A 12,993-nucleotide genomic window follows, 5' to 3' on the forward strand; every position below is an offset into this window, starting at 1 on the left:
GTTTTTAGTATACATTTTAGGATGGCAGAAGAAGAGTTTTTTCTTTTTTCTTTCAGAATTACCATTTATTTAAATTTAAGGGAAACAATTTTCATTCTAACCAGTTGCCTGCTGCCACCCTTTTGCTCAAGGACAGATTTGCTGAAAGCATTAATAAATAACTTATCGTTTAAACACATCATCTCTGTGAAAGATGTCTGACTAATGGAATTTCAAAATTACAAAAAAAAAGTATGAAAAAAATAATATTACAAATTGTGACTTTTTTTTTTTTTACTCTATGAGATTCCACATTAAGAAATAGAAAATGCATGTAAATCTTAATTTATCATTTCAGAATTTTTATTTCAGTAAGAAGTTTGACTTATCATCTTATAATCATGACTTAAGAGCCATCATTCAGAGTATTTTTATTTGTAAAATCTAAATTAAACTCCCACATTCTGGCTCATGAGCGCTCCACTTGTAGTCTCAGATTTCCGACGGCTCCAGAAGGCATCATCTCAGAGCGCAGCTGACGCAGAGAGACAGTAGTCCGTCGCCTGTTGCTGCAACTAGTTCAGCAGGGAGATCAGTGCAAGTCTGGAGTTACAAACCGGCCCCATCAGGTTCTCTGCTCGTTCATAGAAAACACATCTCCTTTACAAACCGTACCGTGTATTTGAACACATCGTTTTATCGGTTTCCTCGGGACTTTGAAACAATGCAGCTAACTGCTGTTCAGCCGAACCTCTGAGATGGAGAAAACCTCAGCTGAAGATGACTGCGTGGATTCAGGGGCCGAGACCGGCGGGTGAGTGAAGCAGAGGTCATCCTCAGATGAGACTGATCCCGATTGGCTCCCTAAGTGTTTTTGCCTCCGACTGTTGCCTCTCAAAACAATTGACATGAACATTATTTGCATATTCATATGTTCTTAAATGTTCAGTGAGGGAGTAGAAAGAGATGTTGTATTTTTTAAGAAAAAATACATCAGCCTTACAGAGAACCTGTTGGGAAATTAACTTTTTTTGGTGGAAAACTATCAGACTCAAGTATAGACTCAGTCCAAGCAGGGTATAGTTTCATGCTTTACAACATGTTTGAAGGGGATCTTTAACAAGTGTGTAGCTTTGCACTGAATTAAAGCGAGCACAAGTTCATGGTGAGGAATTATGGTGCAAGAGCTGCACCTTGTCAGTTTAACAAGACACCATTAAATCGGCAGATTTTTAAATGAAGTTCGGTGTGACCCATCTGAGCGAAATCCGACCTAAATGAACGTGAAACAAAATTGACAGCAGAGCTCATTTATATTTTAGGAGGTATTATGGTATTATTATGCGTTCTTATTAATCTGTTATGGTGAGCAGGCGTGAGTCTATCATCATCATCATCATCATCATCATCATCATCATCATCATCATCATCATCGTTATTATTATTATTATTATTATTATTATTATTATTTATTCTTATGTTATTGGATTGCGTCCCTGTTGCAATAAATGATGTAACACTGTTTGATGAGGATTTAAGGAGGAGGCGTGATCCTAATTCTTTACTGGAAAGTTAAGTCTTAATTACCAACTTAGTTGTTAATGAGAGAACAGCTACACATGGAGCTTAATTCAAGAAAGATGTGACAACAGTGTTAAATGAATGTCTTGTTCCCTCTGTTTCAAGCCATTAGACAAAGATGAGCGTCAGTCTGTCCTGTGGTATGTCACTGCTGGGTGTTGTGTTGTGTTGTGTTGTGTTGTGTTGTGTTGTGTTGTGTTGTGTTGTGTTGTGTTGTGGTAATGAAGGACCTGTATTTGTGTGTGTGTTTTAGTGACAGACCCTACATGAACCATAACCCCTTTAAAGACATAATTCAAACTGAAGACATATGTTTAAGAGTTTATTCTATTTTATCTCATATTTACTTCATGGAGATCTGATGAGCCACAGTGCGGGAACTAATGTGAAAACTATTAACCTTTTAATATCTCAAAATGTTAAAAAAAACAAACAAACAAACAAAAAAACAGCCAGATTTCATGTCTAGATGATTATTTATTAGCACATTTGGACCAAATGATGCAGATCTACATACACATATAAGATGTTTATAGTGTATTTTTGGGCCCCTAAAATAAAAATATTTGGTCAGCTGGTTTATCTTTCATCTGTATTATTTTAAAAGCTTAACTAAATGCTGTAACATACAGTACTAATATCAAGAAATGCTCTGACTATTCTTGTGAAATTCATTTTATCAATATTGCCCAGCCTCTTTCTTCCACTCTAGTTATGAGATTTTTCATTCTTAAAAACCGTAGCCTGTGCTGTTTTAGGCCCATGAAACTCTGATACTAAATAAAGTGTCATTTATTTACCAAGGACAACACTCATTAATTGACATCCTTAAGTTGTAAATGAACCAGATTGAGCCAAAATGTTAATGTTCCTCTGTTGTGCTTTGGCAGATAGATGTTAAAAGTTAAAAACAACAATGGAAAATGAAGACAAGGCAGACAAACAACTTTAAAAGCGCAGAGACATGCACATATGGGGATTGAGCATACAAAAATTAATTAAATGTACTATAACAAGCTCATTAAAGTGTGTGCAGACATTTTACAGAGTAGACTTAAGACCACAAAATATCAAAATGTCTGTAGTTTTCTGTGCTCTCACACTTAGAGTCAGTAAGCTGGGAAAAGTAATCTGACATCAGAGCATCAGTGCTCTTGCTGTCAGAGTCACCTGGGACCATTCCATTTCATTAGCTGTGAACTGGAACCAAACACCACAATGCGTGTGAGAGAGCATGTGCTTCATGGGAAAAGCAGCAGAGACCCCTGTGGAAAGTGCTGATGTGAAAGGAAAAGCAGGAATGTCCAGCTGATAACCAGAGAGCCACCACCTCCACCAGGTCACATCCTCCACCTCTACAGCCTCCACTTCCTGTTCAGCTCTTGCATCCACTGCTTTTAATGATTCTTCTCACTTCAGGCTGTCTCTGCCATCGAATGACGGAATTTGTTCTAATGTTAAAGCGACCTATGATCTAAGCTGCACTAATCAATGTATTTATATTGTCATCGGATCAATGAGTATGTGCAATGTGTAACTGGCCGCTCATAGTGACAAAACCACTGAGAATTATCACAAACTCTGGAGCTCTACAGAAAGTTTTAGCGTTTTGCCATCGTCCTCATTTCCAGCAGCAGAAGCCAGCTGTGCACTACCTGTCCAGCACCAAGCAGCAGGCAGACACAGCAAGAGACTAGCTGGTCAACACAGTGGAGGCTGTAGCAGCTAAAGAGCCAGATATTCCCAGCAGGAGTTGGTTGAGACCAAAAACAGAGCTAAAAGGAGAGTGAATATGGAATTTAAAGGGCCCGTGTGTAGGATTCAGGGGCATCTATAGGCAGTATTCATAATTATGTTTTCATTAGTGGATAATCACCTCAAAGTAACAATGGTTGTGTTTTCATCACCTTAGAATAAGCTCTTTAGAGGGAGCAGAACCTCTTCCATGGAGTCTGCCATATTGCACCACCATGTTTGTACAGTAGCCCAGAATGGACAAACCAAATACTGACTTCAGAGAGCGGTTTTGATGTGATTGTGTTTTTAGCTGCCACTGTAGGTTCTCCTACATGCTTGGAAAGGGAGTTTTGAGACGAGGGGTGTTCAGTTGTTTGCAGTCTGCAACCTAACCACTAGATGCCACTAAATCCTACACGCTGGACCTGTGAATTCATCAGGTGGACACAAACATGACTCCAAATAAATGCTAATGTTGCTCTGTGCCTGCTGGATAGGTAAATAGGTAACTGTGTGCTAACATGTTCGCCTACAACTTCAACCAAACATGCATCAGTGTTGTGTTTTTAGCTTCGTCTGCTGTCCACAGATGGCTAAAAGATCAATTAATGCAGCATTAAGTTTTCCTGACAACAAACCTCTTGTGGTTGTCTGAATAATGATTGTCCTGGTGCAAGTAGCATGCCATTATGTGAAGATGGAGGGGCTGGGGTTGAATGGTCAGGCATGAAACGCTCCTATGAGTCAGCTGCATTTCTACACACCTGCTTTTATGCATATTTTCAACTTATTCATAAAAATGTGGAAACGCCAAAAACTCTACTGACGTAGAAAAGATTAATAATAGCAAAACCAAATTGCGATGAGGATCCATTGCTGTATGTTTAGCTTCTCCCTCTGAGCTACCCTCCGTTCCTCCTCTCCTCAGCTCCTCCTCCCTGCATCTCCACCCTAATCAAATAAGAGACACCTGAATCTGCTCAGCTCTCCACATGTCAGACGAGCCCTTTAGACTTACTTGCGAGCCCATCAGGTCACTCACTGCAGTCAGACCTTGTGTGCATAACCGGGCTGCTGCCTGTCTTCACTTCACTGTGTTTATTGTCTTTGGATGGAGATGAAGCGAGGCAGTGTGGCCAGACAGGGAAAGCCAGGCGAGATGCTAACCGGCACTGCTGCGGGAGTCCTGCCAAAGACACACACCCAAGAGAGCCATCAAAGCATAGCTGTAACTACACACACTACTCGCTCCAACTCTACTCCAAAGAGTCATAAACCTTAAAAAGAGAGTTTTTCTCCTCTTTTTTTCCACATTTTGTCATTTTTCTCTGTCTCAACCAGAGACAATGTTCCACTCTGTCCTTTTGCTGGAGCCCTCCGCTCGTTTATAATCTGCTCTGGATGTTTGTCTTTTCCTTCACTCCCATTTTCCCCTCTGCAGTACCCCACCATCTTTTCTTTTTACCTTTCTCTGCTCATCTCTGCTTCCTCCCATGCCTCCATCCATTCCTTTCTCTACACCGCTAAAGCTAGTTAGTGAGATTGATAATGTCCTGCTGCAGGAAACAGACTCGCTCCTCTGTTTCCTGCTGTCCCGTAGCTCCAGAGGCCTTATTAGTTTAGAGATGGAGACACAGGGAGGGTGTATGTGGAGGAACAGTGGTTCTCTGGTTGTCAGATGACTCCTTTGGGACTAATAATCTCAGGTGGTGTAGAATGAGAGCTGAGGTTTTGTAGATAGGTCAATTACAGCAGTTGTAGAATGCAGGCTAGCTCCTCAGACGGTCTTGTATGTTTCACAGCTATTCATGTAATTACACAAAATCAATTCTCTCTCTAATCTCTGGAGATCAGATTAGCAGAAATCTAATTCTGCTGCAGTTCAAAGATGGGAGCTTTAGATTAGACACATCGCTTCCCTGAATGAGGATGAATGTGTGCATACATGTGAGTATGGATTCTTTACCTAAAGAAAGAGTTTGATACGCATTCTTGCAAAGAGTTAGATCAATACCAAGCATTGAGCTGCAGCCAGGACATGGTTCGCCTAGTTAGCATAAAGAGCAGAAGCAGTGGAAACGTGCAGCCTGGCTCTGTCCTAAATTCAAAAATATACCAACCCATTATGATGTACTGTATCTAAGCTATACGACTTATACTTTTCTGTTTGTGTACACATTAAACAAACAAGGTACATTGTGTTAAATACTGAGCTTTAAAGCTGATGGTAGGTGTATTTTTTCCCTTTAGGCAGGGCTAGGCTACCTGTTTCCCCATTCCAGCATCACTTGGCTAGGCCAATCAGCTCCTGCCTGTAGACCTGTGTTTACGCTGCATTCACATGATGCCAGCAGAATGGGAAAAACTGTGAAAACACCAATTGATCAAAGACGGTTACCCCCGCCACCAGCCTTGTAGTTGCATCTTTGAAGTAGCATTGATTAGCTGCTTTTGCTGCATTAGGTATTTGGAGAGGTTCGTTAAGAAACTAGACACGACCAACCGTGTATAGCTTCCTGTAAATTAGCTGAATTAATTAATATTGGATTCTGTGTAGATGTAGCTGACAGTGATGGTGGCTTTTCAGCCATGTTTCCAGCAGTTTGGGGACTCGCTGTCAGAAATTCCTTATGTCTCCGACACAGAATTGCAACACGGAGTCTGACATGAATGTTTTTTCAGATGCAGTTGCTCGCAATTACGGTCTAAAGTGTTACGACTGGAGCGCAGCTTTACCACAGATAACACATGAGATTGATACTGGCCTTCAGATCTGTCTCTCAGAAAGAGAGCAAATAAGTGTCTTTGCCAACAAGTAAAAGCAACAATACCAATGTAATGATCCATTACGAGTAAATTTCCTGCTTTTAGAAATGTTGGTATTTTTCTGATAATACCTGTATTATTACTTGTGTATTTTTACTCATGTTTCAAAAGAAAAAATACCCATTATTACAAAATGGCCCTTTTCTGTGTGTCATATCATTTGTATTACCTTGTAGGTTTGTAAAAGCAGCTTTTTAATGTTGTGGCTGGTTGACATGGGGCTTATTCTAACTACATTAGATAGTATGGGGTGGTTTATTCTGTAAGGAAGCATCAACTTTTAGATGATGTATGGAAGCATGCAAATTAACTACTGTAGCAGATACAGCTGTCAGATAAATGGTAAAAAGTAAAAACGACCACATTTCCCTCTGAAAAATAGTGAAATGTAGAGCAAGTATAAAGTAGCATAAACAGAAATAGTCAGAATACAAGTAGGCCTACCTGAAGCTTTTTACTTGAGCACAGTATACTGGTAGTGATAGTACTTCAGACTGCACTTGAGCAAATGTCCCTGTGGTTTATCCCTTCACATAGAAACCACTATGAAATGTCTGTGTGTGCATTTTTGGTGACCTTTCCAGCTGGACTTCTCCTACTGTTTAGCCAGATGTCAGCACTTTATTTGAAATAGGAGTGTGTCATGCTGTAAATCACGTTGATTGTACTTCATACTGTAATATAAACTCCTGTCTCCCCTCTCTGTTTCTTGTTCTCTCTTTCTCTTGCTCTGTGTCCACATGGACGTTCTCCCTTTTTTTTCTCTTTTCTGTCGTCCTCTGCAGGTCTGATTACAGTCCCTTGTCCTCAACGAGCAGTAAGTAAACCAATAGTGACACAAAGCTTTTCTAACAGTGACTCAAACACACACCGATCAGGCCCACAGGACTTTATCTCCCTAATACACACTGACAAAATAAATCCACTCGCACAAAGGATTGTGTGCATGCGTGCGTGTGTATGTGCGCGTGTGTGTGTGCGTAGTGGTCCGGATTGCCTACAGCAGGGAGGAGTCTTTATATGCTTGACTGAGAATCAAAATTCATAATGTGGACAAAATGATGTGTGGTGGTTGTGACTTTTAATTTTTTTTGTGATACTTTTGTGCTTTTGTGATGCAGATATTGATAAAATATGATATTCTGATACTTTCTTTTGTTACTGTTCAATGGTTTTTGATGTGTCATTCAAATGAAATTGTGGCTGGACAGCAACAGCTCAGAGATTACCATTGTATTTATCATTAAGATGGAAATCAGCGTCCTAAATCCACATTATGAGTAACAGATCAGCTGCACATTGTTTGTGTGTTTGTGGTTGTACTATGAGGAGGCCATTTGCTGAGTTACCCATCTCGTGCTTTAGCATATACAGTCTGAGTGTCTGTGTAGTTTCGTGTGAATGTGTGTGATTGTGAAGATCTGTTTTGCAGAGGTCATGACCTTTCCCCAGTCTGGTTGCCAGGTCTGCAGGCCTTTCACAATGGGAGGATTATATCCAATATTAGCCCATTAATCTGGTCTACAGGAAGCTGTGTTATCCCACCAGCACCACACCCGCAAATCAGGAAGCATCGGACCACACGCATAAACACACGCACACTCTGAGTGATCCAGCAGTGTCTGGTTTGGCCTTTCCACTCATATTTCCTGTGTCTTTCCAGTATCAGATGAGCCTCTGCCCACTATTGTCCCTGTAACCAGTAGAGGTCAGGACTAGAACAAAACATGCACAGGCACACTGTCAGAAAACACAAGAATTTTAAATACCATGGAAAGTGTGAGCCCAATTAAAAGACACTACTGCGCTTGGGGACTGTGTATGATTCATGAATTCATTCTGCTTCTCTGTCACTCAGATTTACAGGCTGAAACTCATCTGTAGGATTAAGATGTGACTGAAATGGAATATGATTTATATGTGTTCATGGAAAATACTTCTGTCTGATTGGCTCGCAGGTGTTTGTGTAATAGGGCACCTCAAGTGTAGCTTTGGTCAACAGTTACACCCCTGCCCATTATGAATATGTTTAACTGCTGGTAACCACAGCAACAGCACTTCTGTGTGACTCAACATTAGCAATAACTGGTGAGAAGAAGCTGCCCATAAACTGACTGAAGACCACAATCAAGTTTTTTTGAGTGGTTTAAAGGGTTGTTTCACACAACAAAAATATACTCCATATTACCTCTTATTTTACCTACAGAGATAGTTTTGGTTCTATATGTTCAGGTTTTCAGATATGTATCTCTAAGGTTTTTGCTGCTGTCCCAAAACAACTGAGACAGAAAAAAATGGCGCTCACAGTATTGAAAAATGCTATTTTAATGATTTAAAAGCAACTTGTCCCAGTTATATTATGTTCCAGGCTGATCCACACAACACACTATCAGCAGCTTTGTGAGGTGGTCTTTCTTTAGCAGAGGGCGGTTCCAGTGAAAGATTCTCACTGTGAGGTCTGTGGAATATCCAGCAACAAGGCTGCTGTTCTTGGAAAGACATCCTGCTGCTAAAGGACCAGTGTGTAGGATTTAGTGGCATCTAGTGTGAGGTTGCAGATTACAACCATCTGAGTACCCCTCACCACACCTCTCCCTCTCCAAGCGTGTGAGAGAATCTATGGTGAAAAAAAAAAAATGCAAAAGACACTCTCAAGACTCAGTGCTTGGTTTGTCTGCTCTGGGCTACTGTAGAAACATGGTGATGCAGCATGGTGGAAAAGGAACCACTCCCTCTAGATATAGAGCTCATTCAACAGTAACAGAAACAGAGTGATCATTATTTTCAGGTGATTATACCCAAATAAAAGCATACTCATGAGTATGAAGCATTGATATCATATTGTAGTCAATTTCTGCCAGTAAATGGACTATAATAAACATTAATTATATATATAATAAATATTGAATGACCAAAATGTAACTTTTAAATGCTGCAAGCACCAAAAAAATCTCAGAGACAGACTCAGTATCTGAAAAGGCACATTTTGAATATTCATTATAGAATGAATCAACCCTTTTAATCAATGTTCTAAATTAGTGCATATAGTCATGGTACATCAAACTGCACGTAACATGAGATGCTGCATACCGAACAAGTCTTACTGGTAAAATAGACCAGGCCATGGATTAAACTGACAGTAGACAGTTGACTGTGGTATAATACGTACGTTCTGTATGTGTCCTGATGTAGAAAATATCAGCTAGAGTGAAGGGCTGTGCCGTTTTCATGCGTGTTTAGTTCATTACTTGCAAAGTATTGTCACTTTGTAGTCCCTGTTCCCATGCCTGTTGAAATATATTTCTTTATTGTATTTTGCTCCCCCAGTAGTAGCTGGATGATTCTCCTGAATCTTCCCCTAAAATGCATTTTGAATATTTTGAGAAATAAGGCATTTTTAATGTAACTAAAACAACAAAAAAACGGGACAAAAAGAGACTCTCTAAGTTACTGAGACGCTGAGTAAGCCTTTTTTTGGCCCTCAGGGAAAAGTCTTTCTTAACGGTTTAGGTTATAAGGACATGGTAGGATTCTCTCAGGGTTGGCAACAGTGATGATCTCTGAAAGGATTTAAAGCCCCAGGTGGTACTCGTTCTTTGTCTAATACAAGTTCTGAGACTCAGTATCAGTTTATGAAACCTACACGTCCTACAGACAGACAACGAGTCGACGACAAAGAGTGAAAGAAGCAGCCTCAGTCCATTTGTCAAAGTGAGGCTCACACTAATGATCACAACAGAAAAGACGGGACAGATGGATGCAGACTGCTGTGATGACGGAGTTTCCAAAGATGTGAAAGGACAACACAGAGAGCTCATCTGTCTCAGCGCTGTGTGTGGCTGTCTGTCTTTGTCCTCCATGTGTGCATTCATGCGTGTCTCTGTGCACTGATGAGTTCATTTGCAAAGGTGCATGTCGCATCAGTCTTCCTCATCTTCTGCCTCCACAGAAGTATATTTAGGTTCTAGTAGAGAGGGTACGCATGTTTATACAGGTGGTCTTAGCCCGTGACCTTTGACCTCAGCTCAGACCAGCCATAAGCCCCCTGGAGACAGATTGATATCATGCTAAACCACCAGCATCAGTCTGACCAAGGTTATACTCTACTTTAGGTCCTACAGGCGTAACAGAAACTGCAGGAATTCAAATGGCCCAGCCTCGCTCTCGAGAACTATATCAATGTGTTTGAATCTAAATTGTTTCTAAACACTGTGCACCTCCACTGGTGCAGCTGAGGGTTAAGCATTTGACAGGTCTTACTGAGATACAACAGAGTTTATCATTCATTTGAAGCCTTTACAAACATATTGCTAAAACCCAATTAAAACTAAATATTCTGTATTTATTTAAACTTGGAAGGAACATGCCAGCCAGTATAATGGTTTGGCACTCACTGATGTATTGTACTGTTGAGTTTTTACGTACATCTTCTGATGCACACACATCGTCAGGCAACCCAACAGAGGTTAGCCAGGCCTCAGCCTCTATCTGTCCTACCAACCCTGATGGTCACCCTTCTCAGCGAGTCATCTTGACATTGTCTCCATGTTGTTGTTGTTGTTGTTGTTGGCTCCTCTGTTTGGTACTGTAATGCCCAAGGTCCCATGAGGGAATGACTTGCAAACCCCTGACTGCCCACCTCCACCGGCATGTACCTGTACCTGCTCCTGGTACTTCGCCCTCTGCCTTTCTTGCACCTCCTCCAACTTCTCCTCCCTGGGCACAGGTAGTTCTGGCAAGATGAACTGTCTGTGGCCTCAGAGACCAATATGATGTCTTGACTCAACGAGGACTGGATTTTGTATGGTGAAATTTTCAGCTGCCTCTCCACGTCAGCTGTCATCATCCAGTCTCTGGAGGTGGAAAGCAAACCAACAGCAGTTCTTGGCTCTTTGGGACTTGGGTCGGCCACTCACCCTCTTTTGACAAGTACGATCATCTTGGCTGTAGCATGGGCCTATCCACTGTTGCTGATCCCTTTGTTGATTGCTTCGGGAACATGGATTTGAGGATGTGGTCTCCAGTGATAGTACCCCTCAACCAGTGCCTCGGTGCAGCAGCTCAGGATGTGTTTGAGAGTTTCTTTCTCAGAACTCAGGCATGTGGGTGTTTGTACTTTGCCCCTTGTGAACAGCTTGGATGGGTTGGGCAGGAGATTGTAGACTCCCTGAATCAAGAGCTTGATCCTCTGGGGGTTCCCCCTCCAGATGTCCTACTAGGTGGCTTTTCGCTCCATCGCCTGTTCCCACTTCATCCATACACCCTGTTGTCACATTGCTACTGTTCTGCTTCCTCGCTCTTCCTATTCACATGCAGTCTTTAGAAGTATTCATAAATGCAAAAGTTTGTGCAACAGTTTTGTAGAATTTTGTGGAACAGCAGTGATGGAAAATGAAATGCTAGGCGGAATCTATCTTTTATGCTGTCTGCAGCATTCAGTGAGCACTCAATGGAGGCCTGCCCCAAATACTTAATCACATAACCTCACTTTCTGTTGGTCAGAGCAGATGAGTGTCCATTCAGCCCTAGTGACCTGTGACCTTCCCCCCAATGGTTTTCTGCATGTGTGTGTGTACATATATGAAAGACAGAGGGGGCTGGCTGTCAGAGTAATGAATGCTTTTGGGCCAGAAGGAGGGAGAGGTCACACTGTATCAACACAGCACACAGAGCAGAGACACAAATGCAAATATACTAACAGAGGCATAATCAGACTTGAGGACACGCCTGATTTGTCACACTTGAATAACTAACAAATATACTGGAGATGTAATTATTACTCACAGATGTAGAGTCATGAATTTACACCACGGTCAGCATCCAAAAGAGAAAAACTTGGATGAAAGATGAAAAGAAAACATGAGATGGATTGAGAACATCCAACTTTTTCAGGTGATGGTAAACAAATAAAGACCGTAAAAACCTTTCTTCTTGAGAACTAAATCAAGAATGAAAGAAAGGAAGATTTAAAAAACAGTGAATTAAATAAATGTGCATCAGCATATTGAACAGCTCAGTCTTTTACACTGCACAGATCTAGACTGGATTGATAGTGTTCCAATAAAAGCCTGTGAGTCAGTTGACATCAGGGGTTTATTTGCAGAGTTCAGTCTGTCACCAGCAGATGTTTGCTCTCTGAGACAAACACATATATTTTTTGTGTGTGAGTAAACATGTAAGTGTCTCTCAGCTTTACTGCATGTGTGTGTGTGCAAGCGCAGATACAGGTCCTTAGTCTTTTTTACTTATTTTCATTCTCTGATCAGAAACTTTCTGATTAAATCAGAATACGTCTCATCTAATGAGTTTGTATAGTTGTGCTTTTGGAGTACTGAAATTTTCCAAACCTCAGATTTACATGTCTTTATAATGTATCACATGACTCTTTCTCTTTTCATTTTTGAGCACACCCCTGACCTGTCTACTGGATTGTGCAAAAAAGAAATTTTCATACCCATCTCATTTAAATGTTCTCTGTAATAATTTATGTCATCGGAAACTGATGAAGACCACAAATCCAAATTCTTTATACTTTGCTAGTGTGTGTGTGTTGTTGAATGGATTTTACGTGTTAGTTGTAGAAAGGTACTATTTAAGATCTCATGCTTTGACAGATGTGCTCCTGGTGGGTTTGGTGATGTGTGGTTACTTGTGGTAGCAGCAAATGTATTTTGAAAAGTGCTTCACTCTAAGTGACACATGTATTGAGCACTGAGGGCAGCAAAGTGACACTGAACAGCTGCTCTGTCAGAAATGCAACAGAAGAAGATCAACTGGCGTAGCAACCGGTTTACAGTGCAGCCAAACAAACCTAAGCTCACATTGTTTTCATAAGAAAGAAACTCAGTTATCGTCCTTTTTCCATCATGC

The 12,993-nt window shown here is 40.9% G+C and overlaps 1 protein-coding gene across 2 annotated transcripts in view; it reads left to right on the forward strand.

The window, feature by feature from the left end:
* Positions 1 to 505: 505 nt before the first annotated feature.
* The window catches only part of LOC139340292 (protein FAM124A), a 30,256-nt gene continuing 17,768 nt past the window's right edge, over positions 506 to 12,993 (forward strand). Inside the window, exons 1-3 of one of the 2 annotated variants that reach the window (XM_070976049.1) lie at positions 572 to 793; positions 1,666 to 1,700; positions 6,909 to 6,940. Coding sequence is in view for 1 of the 2 variants with exons in the window: in XM_070976048.1 (XP_070832149.1) it covers positions 738 to 793; positions 6,909 to 6,940 (88 nt within the window). In the remaining variant the exon portion in view is untranslated. Of the gene's footprint in view, positions 794 to 1,665; positions 1,701 to 6,908; positions 6,941 to 12,993 lie in introns of both variants that reach the window. The other variant, XM_070976048.1, reaches the window with a different exon arrangement.

The sequence above is a fragment of the Chaetodon trifascialis genome, chromosome 12 (assembly GCF_039877785.1).
Source record: "Chaetodon trifascialis isolate fChaTrf1 chromosome 12, fChaTrf1.hap1, whole genome shotgun sequence".
NCBI classification, from domain to species: Eukaryota; Metazoa; Chordata; class Actinopteri; order Chaetodontiformes; family Chaetodontidae; genus Chaetodon; species Chaetodon trifascialis.